This window comes from Cydia splendana, chromosome 8 (assembly GCF_910591565.1).
Source record: "Cydia splendana chromosome 8, ilCydSple1.2, whole genome shotgun sequence".
In the NCBI taxonomy this organism is placed as follows: Eukaryota; Metazoa; Arthropoda; class Insecta; order Lepidoptera; family Tortricidae; genus Cydia; species Cydia splendana.
The window spans coordinates 9862272-9878864 of NC_085967.1; the positions used below are offsets into that span (position 1 = coordinate 9862272).

General features: G+C 37.0%; 1 protein-coding gene across 1 annotated transcript in view; it reads left to right on the forward strand.

Annotated features, from left to right (window-relative positions):
* Window positions 1–7089: 7089 nt before the first annotated feature.
* LOC134792798 (sterol O-acyltransferase 1) overlaps window positions 7090–16593 on the forward strand; it is a 33644-nt gene continuing 24140 nt past the window's right edge. The window contains exons 1-4 of the mRNA XM_063764149.1: window positions 7090–7226; window positions 9192–9436; window positions 11366–11517; window positions 15925–16061. Coding sequence (XP_063620219.1) covers window positions 9207–9436; window positions 11366–11517; window positions 15925–16061 — 519 coding nt within the window. The 5' untranslated portion in view covers window positions 7090–7226; window positions 9192–9206. The remainder of the gene's footprint in view (window positions 7227–9191; window positions 9437–11365; window positions 11518–15924; window positions 16062–16593) is intronic.

The following is a 16593-nucleotide window of genomic DNA, read 5'->3' on the forward strand; positions in this document are numbered from 1 at the left end:
TCGTATGTTTTGTGACGCTGACGATGTGATGATCAGTCATGTTGTGTTAGCAAACTTAAATCGGGTATTTTCAGTTCGAGATACAGTTTTGGCGCCATTAATTTATTACGTAAGACGATTTTGGGGTGGAGGGGGTCGAACATATCTTATTTTTTCTTACAAGGGGGTGGTAGGGGGTTTTCATAGTTCTTAAGCAAGATCACAAAGATGCGATTTTTTTTTTAATTTCTATGAAATTATGACCTTTAAAATAACACTTCCACACTCTATGCTATCAAACACGGTGCAGAGTTAGCTTAAACGAGCTCAAGTACCTTTGTACAGGTACAAATAAACATTCATAAAAATATTTTTTTGAAAATAAATTATATTGGTGGTAGGGGGACGGGGTCAGCCTATTCTTATTATTTCTTACATAGGGGTGGGAGGGGGTCAAAAGCTGGCAAAAATTGTCTTACGTAATTAATGAATGGCGCCTTTAGTGTTACTATTGCTTGGAACTGCTAAAATTATAAATAAAGATAAGCATAATTAATACAAACTTCAGTGACTTAGGACCGATACAGACGGACTACAACCCGACTGCAACTTGTATGGGAACTGCACGCCAATCGAAACGTCGGCGTGCAGTTCAGCAAAATGACCCAGTACCCTGGCAGTACCTAGTAGAACTCAGGTTTGGTGTAACAAAGGCACATTATGGTTTGGTCATCCGACTCATCTTGATGAGCACTTAGGAGAGTAGTACCCAAGATAGAGCCGATGCCGAACCCTGGCAGTACCTAGTGGAGCTCGGGTTTGATGCAACATACATAGACACACGCTGTTTTGGATATCCGACTCGTCATGATGATCACTGGGTAGATCAGTACTTTCAGTACCCAAGATAGCTGATGCTGAACCCTGACAGTGCCTAATGGAGCTCGGGTTTTATACAACATAGGCACACGCTGTTTTGGTCATGCAACTCGTCTTGATGAGAACTTAGGAAAGTAGTACCCAAGATAGAGCTGATGCTGAACCCTGGCTGTACCTAGTGGAACTCGATCAGGTTTGATGCAACATAGACACACGCTATTTTGGACATCCGACTCGTCATGATGAGCACTTGGGAGAACAGTACCCAAGATAGAACTCATGCTGAACCCTGGCAGTACCTAGTGGAACTCAGGTTTGTTGCAACATAGGCACACGCTGTTTTGGCCATCCGACTCGTCTTGATGAGCACTTAGGAGATTAGTACCCAAGATAGAGCTTATGCTAAACCCTGGCTGTACCTAGTGGAACTCAGGTTTGGTGCAACATAGGCACACGCTGTTTTGGTCATCTGACACGTCTTAATGAGAACTTGGAAGAGCAGTACCCAAGATAGAGCTGATGCTGGACCCTGGCTGTACCTAGTGGAACTGTGTGTGTTAGTTTATGTGCGGAGCAGCGTGATTACCGCCAGTAGGTGTCCAGACGGGATAGTTTTTCGATCAATTGTGTGCAGTGGACGCAAAAATAAATTCAAGAACATTGGCTCGCTGACCCAACATTATGTAGGAAAGCCAGTTGGGTTCCTTACAAAAAGTACTGGGCGGCCGTGTAGGATGTAATAAGCACTTATGAAATTGTATATTACGTGTGGATGATATTGGCAATTTGATTTTGTCGTCTGGACACGTTTTTAAAGGACAAAGTAAAAGCTGTAACAGACAGGCGTACCGGACAGCAACCGGTTCGGTACGTTAAGGTAGAAAACCTCCGCGAGCCCTTACAAAGCGCTGCTTTTTGCTAGTTTATTCTGTTTGAGCACTAACCTCCTAAAGCTCATCCTTCGACCTTGCGTGGAGGCGCACCTCTCTTGGATGCTTCAGGCCTTCGGCCCAACGCAGAGCTCGACCTTCGACCTTCGCACTAGTTGTCCACACCACGTTTCACGTAGATCAATTGCGGTTGTGGCCCTGATAGAGCTTATCCGCAATTCTTAAGTCCGGCTCACGCTTAATTGCAGACTTCTTATACGTTTTTCTAGTGGGTAATCTATAGGTATCGGGCCCAATCGCTTAACAAAAGATAGAACAAAATCGACGATCTCCTTTGCAGGAAGCATGCACATGTCGGAGGCTCCGGGTCTTCGACCTTCGCATTCAGATACTTGTACTATAATTGTTCTGTGTTTGAACACTAACCTCCCGCAACTCGGCCTTCGGCCGTGCGTTTTTTTACAAAAGCTGCTGGCGGATGCTTCGGGCCTTCAGCCCTACGCGTACTTCGGCCTTCGGCCTTCGCAAAAGCTGTCCACACCGAGTTTCACGTAAACCATTACGGCTGTGTCCCTAAAACAGCCCAACCGCGTTTTTTTTCTTAAGTCCGACTCACGCATGACTCTAAAGATTTCTAATAGGTTTTCCTGTCATCTAGAGGTAAAGAACTATTATGTGTAATTTTTTCAAATTTTTAGACCCAGTAGTATCAGAGTTAAGGGGGGGGGATGGTCATTTTATGCCTATTTTCTTAAATAACTTCTAAACTATTTCATATAAAATTATAAAAAAAATATATTTGAGATCCTCAAAATAAGCCCTTTCATTTAATATATAACACGATATGGTTTGCAAAACTTTGTTTTTTTTATTTTCTCATATTCCCCCTAAAAGAGCCCCCTATGCTTAAAATTCATTTGTTTTTATTACATGTCCGTCTTTGGGTCACAGACTTCCATATGTATACCAAATTTCAACCTAATGGTCCAGTAGTTTTGGAGCAAATAGGCTGTGACAGACGGACAGACAGACGCACGAGTGATCCTATAAGGGTTCCGTTTTTTCCTTTTGAGTTACGGAACCCTAAAAAACGTTAAATGCTAAACAAATTGCATATATGGTGACAGATTTCACAAAAACTATAAGTGATAGCACTATAATGTGTATATATAAGAGATAAATAGCAAATTTACTAAGGATCACTTCGTTCCTACACACTTTTTCTGTATCTTGAACGTTTTTCTTAAAATTTTTGAAAAACCGCGTTTCTGGCCCTTTGCGGGGGTGTGGCGGGGGGGGGGGGTGACGCAGAGGGGGGAGGGCAGGGGAGGGTTGATGAAAAATAACTTCGGTCCATAACGTACATATCCCAATTGAAAAAAGTCTTCCATTAATTATGCCAAGTTTTCCATATATTTTTTTCCAGAAGCAACGTACCTACTATTTATTATCTTTATAAATTCATCCATGCGAAAAGTGTACTGGATCTTTTTTGTACAAAATTTTGTGTAGATTATTAACGTTTAACAACATTTTTTTATATTGGCCACCGTTTACGAGTTATTTACGAAAAACTTCAAAAAGGGGCCTTGTAAGTGATTATAACTATTATAAGTAAACCGTGAACGGCCTATCGGCGTGATTCGGGAAATGAATTAGAGACTCACTAGATATGAAATAGTAAAGATATGTGACGTTCCACGGCAAAAGGTACCTTATGGCGGCTGGCGCTTACCCTATTATTAACGCCGCTCCAATATTCAGTCGGGGCAATGGTGCCTTTTGCCGTGGAACGTCACATATATCTTTACTATTTCATATCTAGTGCATATCTAATTCATTTCCCGAATCGCGCCGTATCACCCCTGCACACGGCAACCACCAATTAGAAATGCTGTTACGTTAGGCCATATCCAAGATGTAGATGGCAATCGTACATCGACAAATGATAATCGAAAAGCAAACCTGTATCGGAATGACAGATATATGCGAACAAAAAGTTACGTGGCCATTTTCGTAGGTAGGTTATTTTATTTAAATTTCCTTTGGTGTTTTCTATAAACGATTTACATTTGGCTAAACCCCCAGGTTTTAACGCTTGTATGCAACTTTGACACATATTTTGTACAGTCGACGCCAAAAATATGTTTACACTTTTACACCTTACTCCTTTGTAATAAGGCGAAAAATGTAAACCTATTTTTGACGTTGACTGTACCTAGGTGTTGAGATCAAAGTTATTTCATAAAAGTGGTTTCAGTAGCAGGAGGCCGATTTTTGAATTTCGAGCGCTCGATTTTTTCACCCGAAAATCTGTGTATAAAGGCGAATTGATATTTTTGAAATCAATAAAATAAAAGTTAAAATATAGAAATTTGGAATATATTAATTGCCTTACAAAATGTTGAACTGGCAATTATCGTAACCATAATTTAAGTTTTTTACTTTTAAAATGTTCTATTACCTATAATTTTTATTACCTATTCTGTTTGTTAATTGTCAATGAGTTGTAATAAAAATCTATCGCATGCAAATCACTTTTTTTTATTATCTAATAAGCTTGCTTTCACACAATGGCCTAGGATGTCAATGTGTCGTGAAAACGCATCACATATAAATAAAGAAGCCGCGCCGAACACTTCGCCTAGGGAATAAGCTTATATTAGGTGTCGTCACAATCGAGCACAGGCTTCAGCAGCGATTGGCATGAATGCCAAAGGCCACGAGCATCGGCTGAGGCTTTGTCCGCTTACTGAACACACGTCCAACGCCGTCTATATCCGGTATTATTATGCAAATATTGCTCAGCCCATTTTTTAACGAAAAAATCACTTTCAAAAGAAACAAAGGACGACCTAAACCTAAAACCTAAATCCTTTCGGCACAGACGGCTTTATTTTATTAGGTGTCATAAAGTATATGATTGAAAGGAATAAATATACACATATTGCACACTCTGTCGTTGTTATCGGGTCTTCCATATACGATGATAAACAGACGTAAAAAAATCGTAAAGCTGTATCAGCTATAACTTTGACACTTTTATTACGATCGCTACCTATTCTCGTTATTTATCTCCTGGATAAAGTATTGTGATATCTGGATGCGATATGAACTGTCGCGATAGGTAATTAATTATACTTCTCCGAACTACTCAACTTTCGTTACGTTATCGTCATATTTATTTGCCTTAAATTGTTTTTAAACTTTTTTTAAACTTTTAATTGCAACATTGATGCTATCAATATATTATCACTAGGTTATTAATTAACAATTCGTGGAGCAGGTCAAAGTGTTAATGCAACTTTGTTGTGTCGTCAATAGAGTTCGGCTGTCCCATACCAAAACCTAGTAAGGGACAAATTTCTCAAAATTAGTTTTTTATGTTATTTGGGCCCTAGACTAGGTGGGTCCAAATAACATATAAAACTCTTTTTGAGAAATTTGTCCCTTACTAGGTTTTGGTATGGGACAGCCGAGTTGGAACTTGAGCTACTTTATGGGTTCTACTCGTAAATATGAAACGCTCAGAAAGCAAAGCGGAATTTAAATTGAATATACACTGCAGTTGAAAATAGCGGAGTCCTGTGCAACCTGCTGACCTTTAGCGGCATACAAAGTGACAACTCAACTACAAAGCTCAACTTCAACCTAATACTAGTGAAATGGCGTGAACTATAACATGAATTATCACTTGCCATTACTGAGAAGCTTAGGTACCTACCTCAAGATGACCCTCAATAAATCTGTATAAAAGTAATAGCCTGTAATTAAACCTGGGCTTTATTACTCTAGACTATATGACTATTTGTCAGTATTTTTATTAATAAAAGTACCTATCTGTTAAGGAATCGGGTAGGAAACAATACTTTTATAGCACTTAGCAAATTATACCCAGTATAATAATAAAGAATACGCTTTTGATGTTTGGGACCAATTTAATATTTAATGATCCATTCCGATAAACACGACAAAAGGCGGCTAGGACGAGCCCGTTCCACAATGCATTTCCTTTTAAGCGTGAATAATGGAAATCTCTGTTTTCTCCTCCTTTACAGCTAGGTAAATGGTTACACGATTTACATATGAATAATTTTGTACATTTTTATCTAGTACCTATCTAGTATCTAGTCCCTTTCTAATAGTGAGTGAAATTTTTTTTTATAGGGACCGACAGAAAACCTGCGTTCTAGTAAATTGACTGCAACATTATGTCTGACAATGAGTCGGGCTCCTGTTTAACATCAGAACATCACGCTGTTATGAATGTCAAATTCAACTTAAGTAGGTACCTACTTTAGTATGTTGGTAAATTGTTAAGTAGATTTTAAGATTGACCGCGGATATCATGCTTACGAATTTAATTTATTATGTTTTATTAATAATAAAAGTAATCGCTGAGTTCTCTCAAGCATAATATTGCTCATTTGTAGAAATAGATTTAATATTTTTTAGTTTTGTGCAAAATTCACCATAATTTTTTAAAGTGCATTTTAGACCTGTGTTCGTGATTTTATTCTATGGAGCGAAAGTCAAAAAAACCAGGATTTCTTTCGCTGAAGTCCCTAGAGAAAGGCCTCAAGATTGCTAATTATTTAAATGTTTGGAAACCGTATTGTGATCTAGAAAAAGTACTACGACTTCAAAAACTCCATTCTCTGAGCCTACTGCAACTTAATATGTCATGAGGGTTTTACCTATCTTCGAAAACTTTAAAGCTGATTATTAAAACACCGAACGCGTGTAAATCATTAGACCGAACGCGTTTTTCTGAAAAACGTAGAATTTTTAGGAGGGTCACTAATCTAACATAACCTAACCCAATGGCTTCTACAAGATGCTTTTTTCAAAAATATGTAAAATTTAACGATTTAAAAAAAAACGCGTTCGATCTCGAACGAGAAGTTGCGACATATTACCGTCATGAGTTTCAATAGTTAGAACGACCCTTTACAAAAGCGACTGATGCAACACTCAAATAATTGTATGTTAGCGAAATAAAAAAACCATCCCGTATGACGGGACGAAAACATTTATTCATTCAATTTCATTGTTATTTTGTTTTTATTATTGTTTGTATTATATTAACACGCCTTATTTGAATAATTGACTCATACTTAACTGGCAAAAAAAAAATTGTTTTGTTACTTATTCAATTTCTGTTATTGCATAATAACGAAAAAAATAATCAATCGGTAAAACTGTGATAAGAATTATCAAGCCGATTGATTGTTACTGACTTTTCGTTCATTTCGTATAAATACTGATAAAAAGATTTTTGTGCTAACATTGTACCTACCTATTAATGATTAAGTTGTGTAGTAAACACTGAGACGTGGGTCACACGCGGGTGCATTACTGTGCACAAGTGATTACTCGTAGTGTAGTGCAGTAACTTAAATCGAAAGCTTGACGCTGCACGGTTGATGGTTAAATACGAAAATAAGTGAGCGTAACTTTCTATAGTGCTATAAAAATGTAAGTAAATATCTTAATTTAGTAATAGTAATATTTTAAGTTTTATTTTTTGATATAAATGTGAGATGGGCTAAGACGGACACCGGGGCAGAACACTTTGTGGAATATCATACCTAGTGTGCGTTTTACCTCAAGCAAAATAAACTACGTTCTGTTACACCATCTCAGTCTCACCTTATGTAAACGGTAATCGCGTTTCAAAACTACACTTATAGTTAAATACCATAAGCGATCTAAAATCGCCATTAAACGGGGAAAATTCCGTGCAATGGCTTTTCAAGTCCCGTCACGAAAAAAAGTACTAAATCAGGGAGAGCTGTACATTGATTGCATTTTTATGTTGTTAAGTGCAGGTAATTCGTTAGATAGCGGTTTTACGATTCTCGTTTGTTTCATCATTTCGTATTATTTAAAATTTAAAAAAAGAAAATGTTCTTTAAACGCATTATAAACAGACAGTTATAATATAAGAGTACATATATGTAGCAATAAAAATGCTCAATTCTTTTTTTTATAGAGTCTGTGCGGAAAGAGAAGAGTCGTGGCATGTATGGGGCCCAATAATACATTCCACAACTCTTCTCTTTCCGAATAGACTCTAACCCAGATACTAAAATGACAGTTCGATGGGCACAATTTTTCTGACTGATCTGTAATTTTAGTACAAAATTGGTACAACAGCGAGATGCTTTAGTTGCAAATTTGCCCAGTGAACTGTGATTTTTGTGGGTATCTGGGTTATAAATGTAAATAAAAATGAGTCACACATTTTTATCTAGTAGTTATCTATTAGGTATTAGTATTAGTTAAAGTTAAATGATAAAAACCGGTCAAGTGCAAGTCGGACTCGCGTTCCAAGGGTTCCGTACATTACTCAATTTTATAACAATGTATTTTTTATATGTGAAACGCGAGTGAATTGCCTTTAAAAAACCCGTAGGGGTCGGATCAAAAACTAAGTAATTAGTCCGATTCACGCTTGACTACATATTTCTCATAGGTTTTCCTGTCATCTATAGGTAAAGACCTATTTTATGTATTTTTTTCAAAATTTTAGACCCAGTAGTTTCGGAGATAAAGGGGGGGGGGGATGGTCATTTTTGCCTATTTTCTTGAATTACTTCTAATCTATTTATTCTAAAATTATAAAAAAAATATATTTGAGATTCTCACATTGAGCTCTTTCATTTGATATGTAACACGATGTAGTTTAAAAAAAATATTTTTTAATTTGCTCATTTACCCCCCAAAAGTGGTCCCATGTATAAAATTCATTTATTTACGTTACATGTCCGTCTTTGGGTCACAAACTTACATGTGTGTACCAAATTTCATCTTAATTGGTCCAGTAGTTTCGGAGAAAATAGGCTGTGACAGACGGACAGACAGACAGACACACGAGTGATCCTATAAGGGTTCCGTTTTTTTCCTTTTGAGGTACGGAACCCTAAAAATTGAAGTGCGGCAGATTTGTATGACTAATTGATTTAAAATACGTTATCTAGTTTTAAAAAAATTGTAGTTTTACATAAATAGTGACGATTATAATCATTACGCCTATTCCGGACATGTTTATCGTATGTGAAAGGTTACGTCGACTTATCTGACTAGTAAATAGTTCTAAGTAGTTCTAACGCTATTATCTACGATTGAGTTATGTGGTTGAATTAGGACATCGGGTACGCACGCACTCAAAATAACAATATTATTTCAGTTGAAGTTCTGATAAACTAAGTACAGTCAATCTGGAAAACCTATTTCAATATAAGGCTATATTATTGAATGGGTCTTAAAATAAACCTTCCAAATAGTCTTACAAGAACACCGTATTGCCAAGTTTGTTATTGTCTAATTTTATATACATTTCCTCAGTTTTATTTATGCTTTGTCGTTTTCTTTAGCTGGGCATTTAAAGTTATCTGTATTAGCTTTGATACAATATTAACCTATCATTTGCGTTTTCAGATGTACCTGTGAAAAATGGCAGAAGAAAATAAAATACGACATCGCTCGCGAGAATCTAAACCAAATGGATTTATCGAACATCGGAACGAAAAGATACAGGATCCGGAGTTCAAGCCCAGAGAATCTCCCCTAACGTTTCTTATAAAGAGTTCCCTTCACATAAGAGCCATATATCACATTTTTGTTGTGATACTTGTAGTGCTGTTATTGGACACAGTCATCTACGACCTCGTGGAACGTGGCAAGTAAGTTTTCGTCGAGTCATCGATGAAAATGAGCTCATTGAATGCTTAGTGTTCAAGGCACTGTTAACACTAGGTTGGAAACACTAAGCGAAGCCTGGCACTAGTCAGGGGCGTATTTACCATAGAGCCAAGGGGGCCATGGCCCGGGGCGGCAGGCCGCAGGGGGGCGGCGAAGCCGCCCCCTTGCAGCTTTTTCTGGGCGCCTTTTATAACCAAACTTAGCTATTTTTTTATTATATTTTAATTGACATTTAAATTAATAAACAAACGAACGCTTCAAACCCCACCAATTGCTAAAAATATCTACCAACAAGTACCTAAATTAAGCAACATTTTCGTTCAATAAGTATTAGTACGGTGCAGTGCCGGATTTTACCACTAGGCTGAGTAGGCTGAAGCCTATGGCGGCAGATTTTAGGGGGCGGCAAATTTGGGTCAAAAAAATATTTTATTAGCTGTTCAGATAGGGTCGACCAGAATTTTGTCGCTCCCCTATTTATTTGTAAAATTTAAATAACAAGCCTTGTCGATTTTGCCGCCCTCTGTCATGTCAAGACCCTTTATATTGAGACAGACAGATGGCCGGACGGACAACAAAGTGATCTTATATGGGTTCCGTTTTTTTCCTTTTGAAGTACGGAACCCTAAAAATGTACCTACTATTTTCTCGAAAAAATTTCGCGCTCGCTACGCTCGCGTTTTCACTTACGTACCTAACATTATTTGTGACCCATCTGACTATATACATACGGGCGGTTCTGGTGTCTTCGTGGTATTGAATCTCACTAAATTGTTCCGATCCCATGCCGAAACTCAGTACAGATAGAGTGCTCTCGATATCAGATACAAATACAATACTTTTCATGACTTTCCAGCACCACAGAATGAGGGATAATGGTACGGCCTGTGTAATACGCATCCCTACTACTGTCGTCTGCATAGCAATGATTATCATTGATATGCAGCAATGACAGCACAGAACCTAGTGCAACGCCAGCGGTAATGTCCACACTATCGGAGCAGCTTCCGTCTACTATACGGCTCATGTGCGTTTACCGGAAAAAAAGCTAGCGATCCATTTGTATAACATAGTCCCTCGAGCAGACTCGATGCCAGACCCGACCGAACTGCTTAGCTATATCCAGCCTGACTGCCATGTCTCACCTTGATTCTCAATGGCCAAAACCCAGCAGTACCCACCGGTCACCGATCAGATCAGGCAAATATAACGAGGTCGCATCGTCATTGAGTGACAAAAACGAGCCCATATAAATCTGTATCTAGAATAATGACATTAGTGACGTCACCTTTCTGCACTCAAAAGAATAAAAAATTATCTACGTTCCACTATCAGCGAAGAGCGCCTGAATAGCTTAGCTCTTCTTAATATAGAAGCTGAGCTGACAAACGTTTTAAATTACGACAGCGTTATTGATGATTTTGTCAACCAATTTGTACATAGGAAAACAATGTAAATGCCTATGTGAGTAAATGGTAAATGTTTAGTTTTTTTTATTTCACACCCCAAAGGTACTTGTTGCAGGTTTTTTTTTCTTAAATAATATACTTTATCGTCACTGATGAAGGGGGGCGGCAAATCAAAATGGCCCGGGGCGCAAAATTTGTAAATACGCCTCTGGCACTAGTAATGTGCTGAAAATGTATCCCTAACCTTTTCAAACACATAATTCGTATATTTTCTTGATATCCACATATTGATCTCAAATATAATAATAAATGTTTGGTTCAACAACAAACCTTATCGGATAATGAATGAGTTATGAAGAAAAGCAATTAATGGAGTAAAAAGATAACAGCTAAGTTCAGTAGGAATTTATCTCACGAAGTTTTTGTCCTGGCTGCAGTAAATTCCGTTTTGTGTGCGTGTAGGTGTAGAACGTTTACTTATTTTCATACTTAATTTCGCAGGTTAAATATAGGGACAACCACAGTGAAATACGGTTTTGGTGACATCGGTCGCGGCGCTAAACTCTGGTTCTTCGAGTTTGCTATCGCTCTCGCCTTCTACCCGGGGCTACTGCTCTATGTCACCGGAGCGAGATTATTCAAAAATCACACTGGTACGTAATAAACTTTATTTTACCCCACGTCAATACCAGAAAGGTGTACGATCCCCATCAATCCCTGGCTAGATTTTGATCAATATTTTGGCCATAAGGAAAAATATGAGTTACCGATCATTTATAAACATGTATCTATCTACACTCCAGACTTGAAGAATTGAAGATCCCCAGACCGGCGTAGTCCCTTGAGAAAGTTTCTTTAGTTCAAAATAGTTCTAAATTTATTTTAATTACTCTTGGACGAACGCCCAATGATTTTGGTAGTTTATATTCATGAGTTAATTGGCGTTAAAATTTACATCAAACAATGTAGATTTATGTATACTCAATAACTTTTTCAATCAGTAGAGAGAAGCAAAGTTGATGAAACCAAGGTAAGAGACGAGTTAGTAATCAATTTCGCTCCGTGCCTAGCCAGGGTTTCATGCTCTTATAAAATATCAAAACAATTGCGAAAGTTTGATGAACAGGTAAACTTCAATACGAACATAAATACAAACCGTCTACTACAATATAATTTTGATCGTTCTTAGAAAGCAAATCTTGGAATAAAATATTACGTCACACGAGTGACTAAAAACACGTGAGTTTAACCGTACAATTATCCGGGTTTAACCGGTTTAACCCGAGTTAGTAGCTAATACTGGGTGGCACCAGTGGCCCTTAGTAAATAAGACAACGCCTTAATTATTTTAGCTTGTTAGAGACTCCTTTCACACATGTCATAGTTTATTCTTTTAATAGAGATAAGTTTCCTTACTTTTATTTAAATAAGTACAATCACTTTAGACTAGAAAGTCGCAGTGCAGACTTTATAATATTGCAACTCATGACCAGACATAGAAGTTTTTGTGGCAAAAACGAGTGTTTGAGAAAATGAAACATCGATAACTTTGTTATCGATAAGTCATAGATTAATATTTAAAATATGTAACTTCTACTTGCTGTAGGTAACTTACCGAGAAATTTCAATACCTACCTAATACAAATCAAGTACAAAGCGGTACGTATATAATTTCTTTATTACATATATTTAGTAGGTACTTAAAAATTAAAACGTTAACTGTAGTATACAGTGCCAAAAGAATAGAAAACTACCAATATATCAAAAGAGAAGAAGATATCGAACGTGTTGTGTATTTCGCGGTAGCTACCTTCTTATAAAATGTAATAAATATTTAATAGTATAACGTTCAGGTATATAACATCGATAACAGACATGTCGATATTTCAATTTATCAATCACTTTATTTTCCCACAAAAACTTCTATGTATGGTCATGACTCATGAGACATGGAGGCCGATTCCGTTTTAAGAATATATTACAGTTTCTATCTTGTTTTGACACGAACTTGGCGGTCGCGTAACTATGCTGATTGGTGGACGCAAAATGCAATGAAAGTCGAGTTAAGGTCGTCTCAAAACAAGAACAAATCCGTAAGAGTTAGACCAAGTCTGCAGCGATATTGATAGCTCACGCAGTGCATGTATTATTTATACGTCATAATTTCATAGAACTTTGATGTTTAAAATAATACACTTTCACTTGCACTGCGTGGGCTATCAAAATCGCTGCAGAGTTTTCTTGGTCTAACTCTATCAATTTTTAAGAAAGAATCCGCCTCAAGTTTTCACCGGCACTAGCTACAACCACTCGGCGTAGAGTGTAGAGGGCCTTTTGTTGCAACCAGCCCCTCCCCTCCAATTAGTCACTTGGACGGTTGTGTACGTGCGCCATTTAATTACTGAGCTACCTACATGCAAACTGAAAACTATACAGGAACTAGGAAACAAATCAAATTATAGGTATATTTCTATTTGGATTATTTTAAGTAGAAACACTACTACATTCATAAATTATAAACTGAAATACATGGAATATATGGAATGCAAAAGTGACCAGACCCTCCAATGCCCAGAGCTAAGCACTTCAATTTGTACAGGGTGACCTTAGCATCTGAATACTCGTAAATGCTATGATCCCTTGCAAATTGAAATCTCAGGATTGCCGATTACTAATTATATTTATTTGAATATATTATCTTCGGTTTCCGCGATAGTTACTCATGAAATAAAACTATATAAACGGATATCTCGTAACATAACGAATTTAAAATACATCCCGACGTTTCGAACCGTTTACACTTACAAAATTAACGCTGACAATACATGCAAAATAGGGTCATAATCATAAAGCTAGTTATTTTTATGTTTTATGATATGGTGTGGAGTGCAAATTTTGGCATCAGTAATGTTACTTAAAATAGTTAGAAGGATCTTTAATTTTAAAATTAGTAATATTTATTTGATTGATGACACTCTTCGAGCAACACCGGCTTCCGACACATGACACTATTTGAGGTTAAGCATGAAATAGATTCCATTTAAATAGGAGTGATATATGTATTATTCAATTTAAGCGTTGATACGAAGAAATACGAGTGCTGCCGGTCGATCCCAAAAGTAGACTTTCATTTATACTTCGGGACACCGGTTGCAAAGTTTTGAGCAAACTTTATGTTGATGCATTTACTGGAATTGGTTTCAATGTCTATAAATAACTTCCATTTTCTTTATTATACACAGCTTTCAGTTTATTTTGCCACGATTTAACTTTTCGCAAACTATACGATAAGATATGTAACTGAATTTTGTTAGACCGTACTCATAGGCAATTTTTTGGCTAATAATAATTACTTTATCTAAAAACTATAACAACACCCTAAAGTAAAGGTAAGCTAAGTAGCGAATCGATTCGCGAAGAATCGTGCACACCAATTGTAAAGCATCCTCTCACAATTCCGTTACCTTGTTCAAGTGGACGCAAATCCAATTTCAAGTGGACGCTCACCCTACAACAATAAAAAACCTGGCGAATGAGGACTGCAAGCTGGGTGTCACGGTCAGTTAGCCATTTGCCCACCTAAGGCACCTGCCCGTAAGACGGGAACATTGATCGAGCGGCGCCCGGCTTAGCTCATTGTCCACTCGAGCCTAGCCAGCAAAGCTTCCAATTTGCCGCTTCACAGACACACTGCCTTGAATTAATCTCGGCGCGACGCCCTTTTGTGTTCGGACTACACAATAAAAACACGAATGGGGTGCTATTGTAGGTAATAGGCGTGCGATATGACAATAATACACAGGCTCTAACAATTTATAACAAACCTTACTCCTGCTCTGAATGCTCAATAAATAACTTATTTAGTTGCGAAAATAGACCCAATTTTAGGTATATACCTACCTATACGTTATTTCGTTAAAGATTGCAAAAGTTATTGAATTCCAGTTAGTCGTTTAGTTACAAATTTAATTACATAATTCAATTTCGCTTCTACGGTTTGTTTTTTCTATTAACCCTTAAATGCATGATTTTTTCTTTTTGCCCGAAATTAATATATGTATCACATAATTGTTTGCCGATTATAGGAAAAATAGTTAAAACAAAAATAACTTCGATTTTCACTGCGAAATCAGTGTTAGAAGATTAATTGGCTAAATCAATTATGTATGTAAATATGTAATTTTCAGTAATAGATATATGAAATGTTTACTACCATTAGAAAGGTACACTATTTGTGATATACCTATGATAAAGTTATTAAATATAAAATAATTACAAACCCCGAAAACACCGTTCAAAATCACATACTAAAAATTATCAACTTCTGGATTTTTCCAAGCTTTCCGACTTTTCGTCTTAAAACAAATGTAATTTTTATAAATTAAAAATATTGCGTAAATTATAACCTTAAATCATCACCCTACTACTTGACGTTTGGTATAAAGGTGCGTTCAAGAACGTAAGCCTTTATTTTAATTTGTGAGCTGTCTAATGCTTTGTAGACATTTGGCAACACTATGCATTTAAGGGTTAAAACCGCAAGAATTGCATCTGAAAACGTGAAGTCCATAAAGACGACCCTCGAATGTGTCAAAATGTTTTCAAGTTAGACACATTCCGCGGTGATTTTACGTTAGAAATTGAGTTTCAATATATGGAAAATAGACGTCACGCGCATTAAAGGAAATGTATTGATGAGAATATACAATCTTTCAGTTAGATGAAATTTAAATTTACTTTAGAGGAAGCATGTTTCACAAAAAGTTTTAATGGGTTATTTGGTGCGAGGGAAAAGGTACGCTTTACATTTTCTTTTCTAATACTTAGTATAGGTATCGTTGTTTTCTGCTTACGTTTTTTAATTATTATTACCTAGGTTTTAAATACTATATTAACAAAACAACATTTATTGAATACTAACTAGCACTTAGGGCTACGCCTAGGGAGTTAATTTCTGGGAAGTTGTATGCAAAAATGACATGTCTGGGGTTCAAATCTGGACTAGGTTATCATTTTAAATAATATAAAAAAGTTACATAACACCTACCATTGATTTCAAGGTCTTCGCCGGCTATGGAAGACGACAGCCATCGCGGGGCTGGCGGGGCTCCAGGGCACTCTCGTCGCCGTGCCAGTGTGGGACCTGGGCAGGAAACATCTGGCTCTTGCCTCCGGGGTCACCGTTACCTGCGAAATGGTAAAAATAATATATATTTTTAACTTACTGGAAATATCGATATTCCATCGCAATTCTATTGTATTAAGCAGATACGTCTACTAACGATACCACTATGAAATATTGAAACGTTTATTGTTTTATTCTATGACCATTAATTATACTTAGAAATATAGGAAAAGTGAAAAAAACACTGTCGGACGACCCTCGAAATCGCAACACTAGATTTTTTATTTTATTTATCAGTTTACTACAAAATTCGTACAATAGCAGGATTAAGAATTTGGTAGTAAAATAGCCTAAGAATTATCACAGGCATTAGATTATTACGAAAGCGTCTGCCATCTGACATTCCATCCCTGAGGAAAACTAAGCCTCATTGGTATTAGTCTGGTTTCCTCGAGATGTTTTCTTTAACCGAAAACGACTGTTAATCAAATGATATTTCGTAAATACAGTTTCCGAAAAACCCATCCAACTCTAATAAGTAGGTACCTAGATACCTAGATACGTGTTGTTTGCCATAAAAGCTGGGTCGTTGTGTCAATACCCT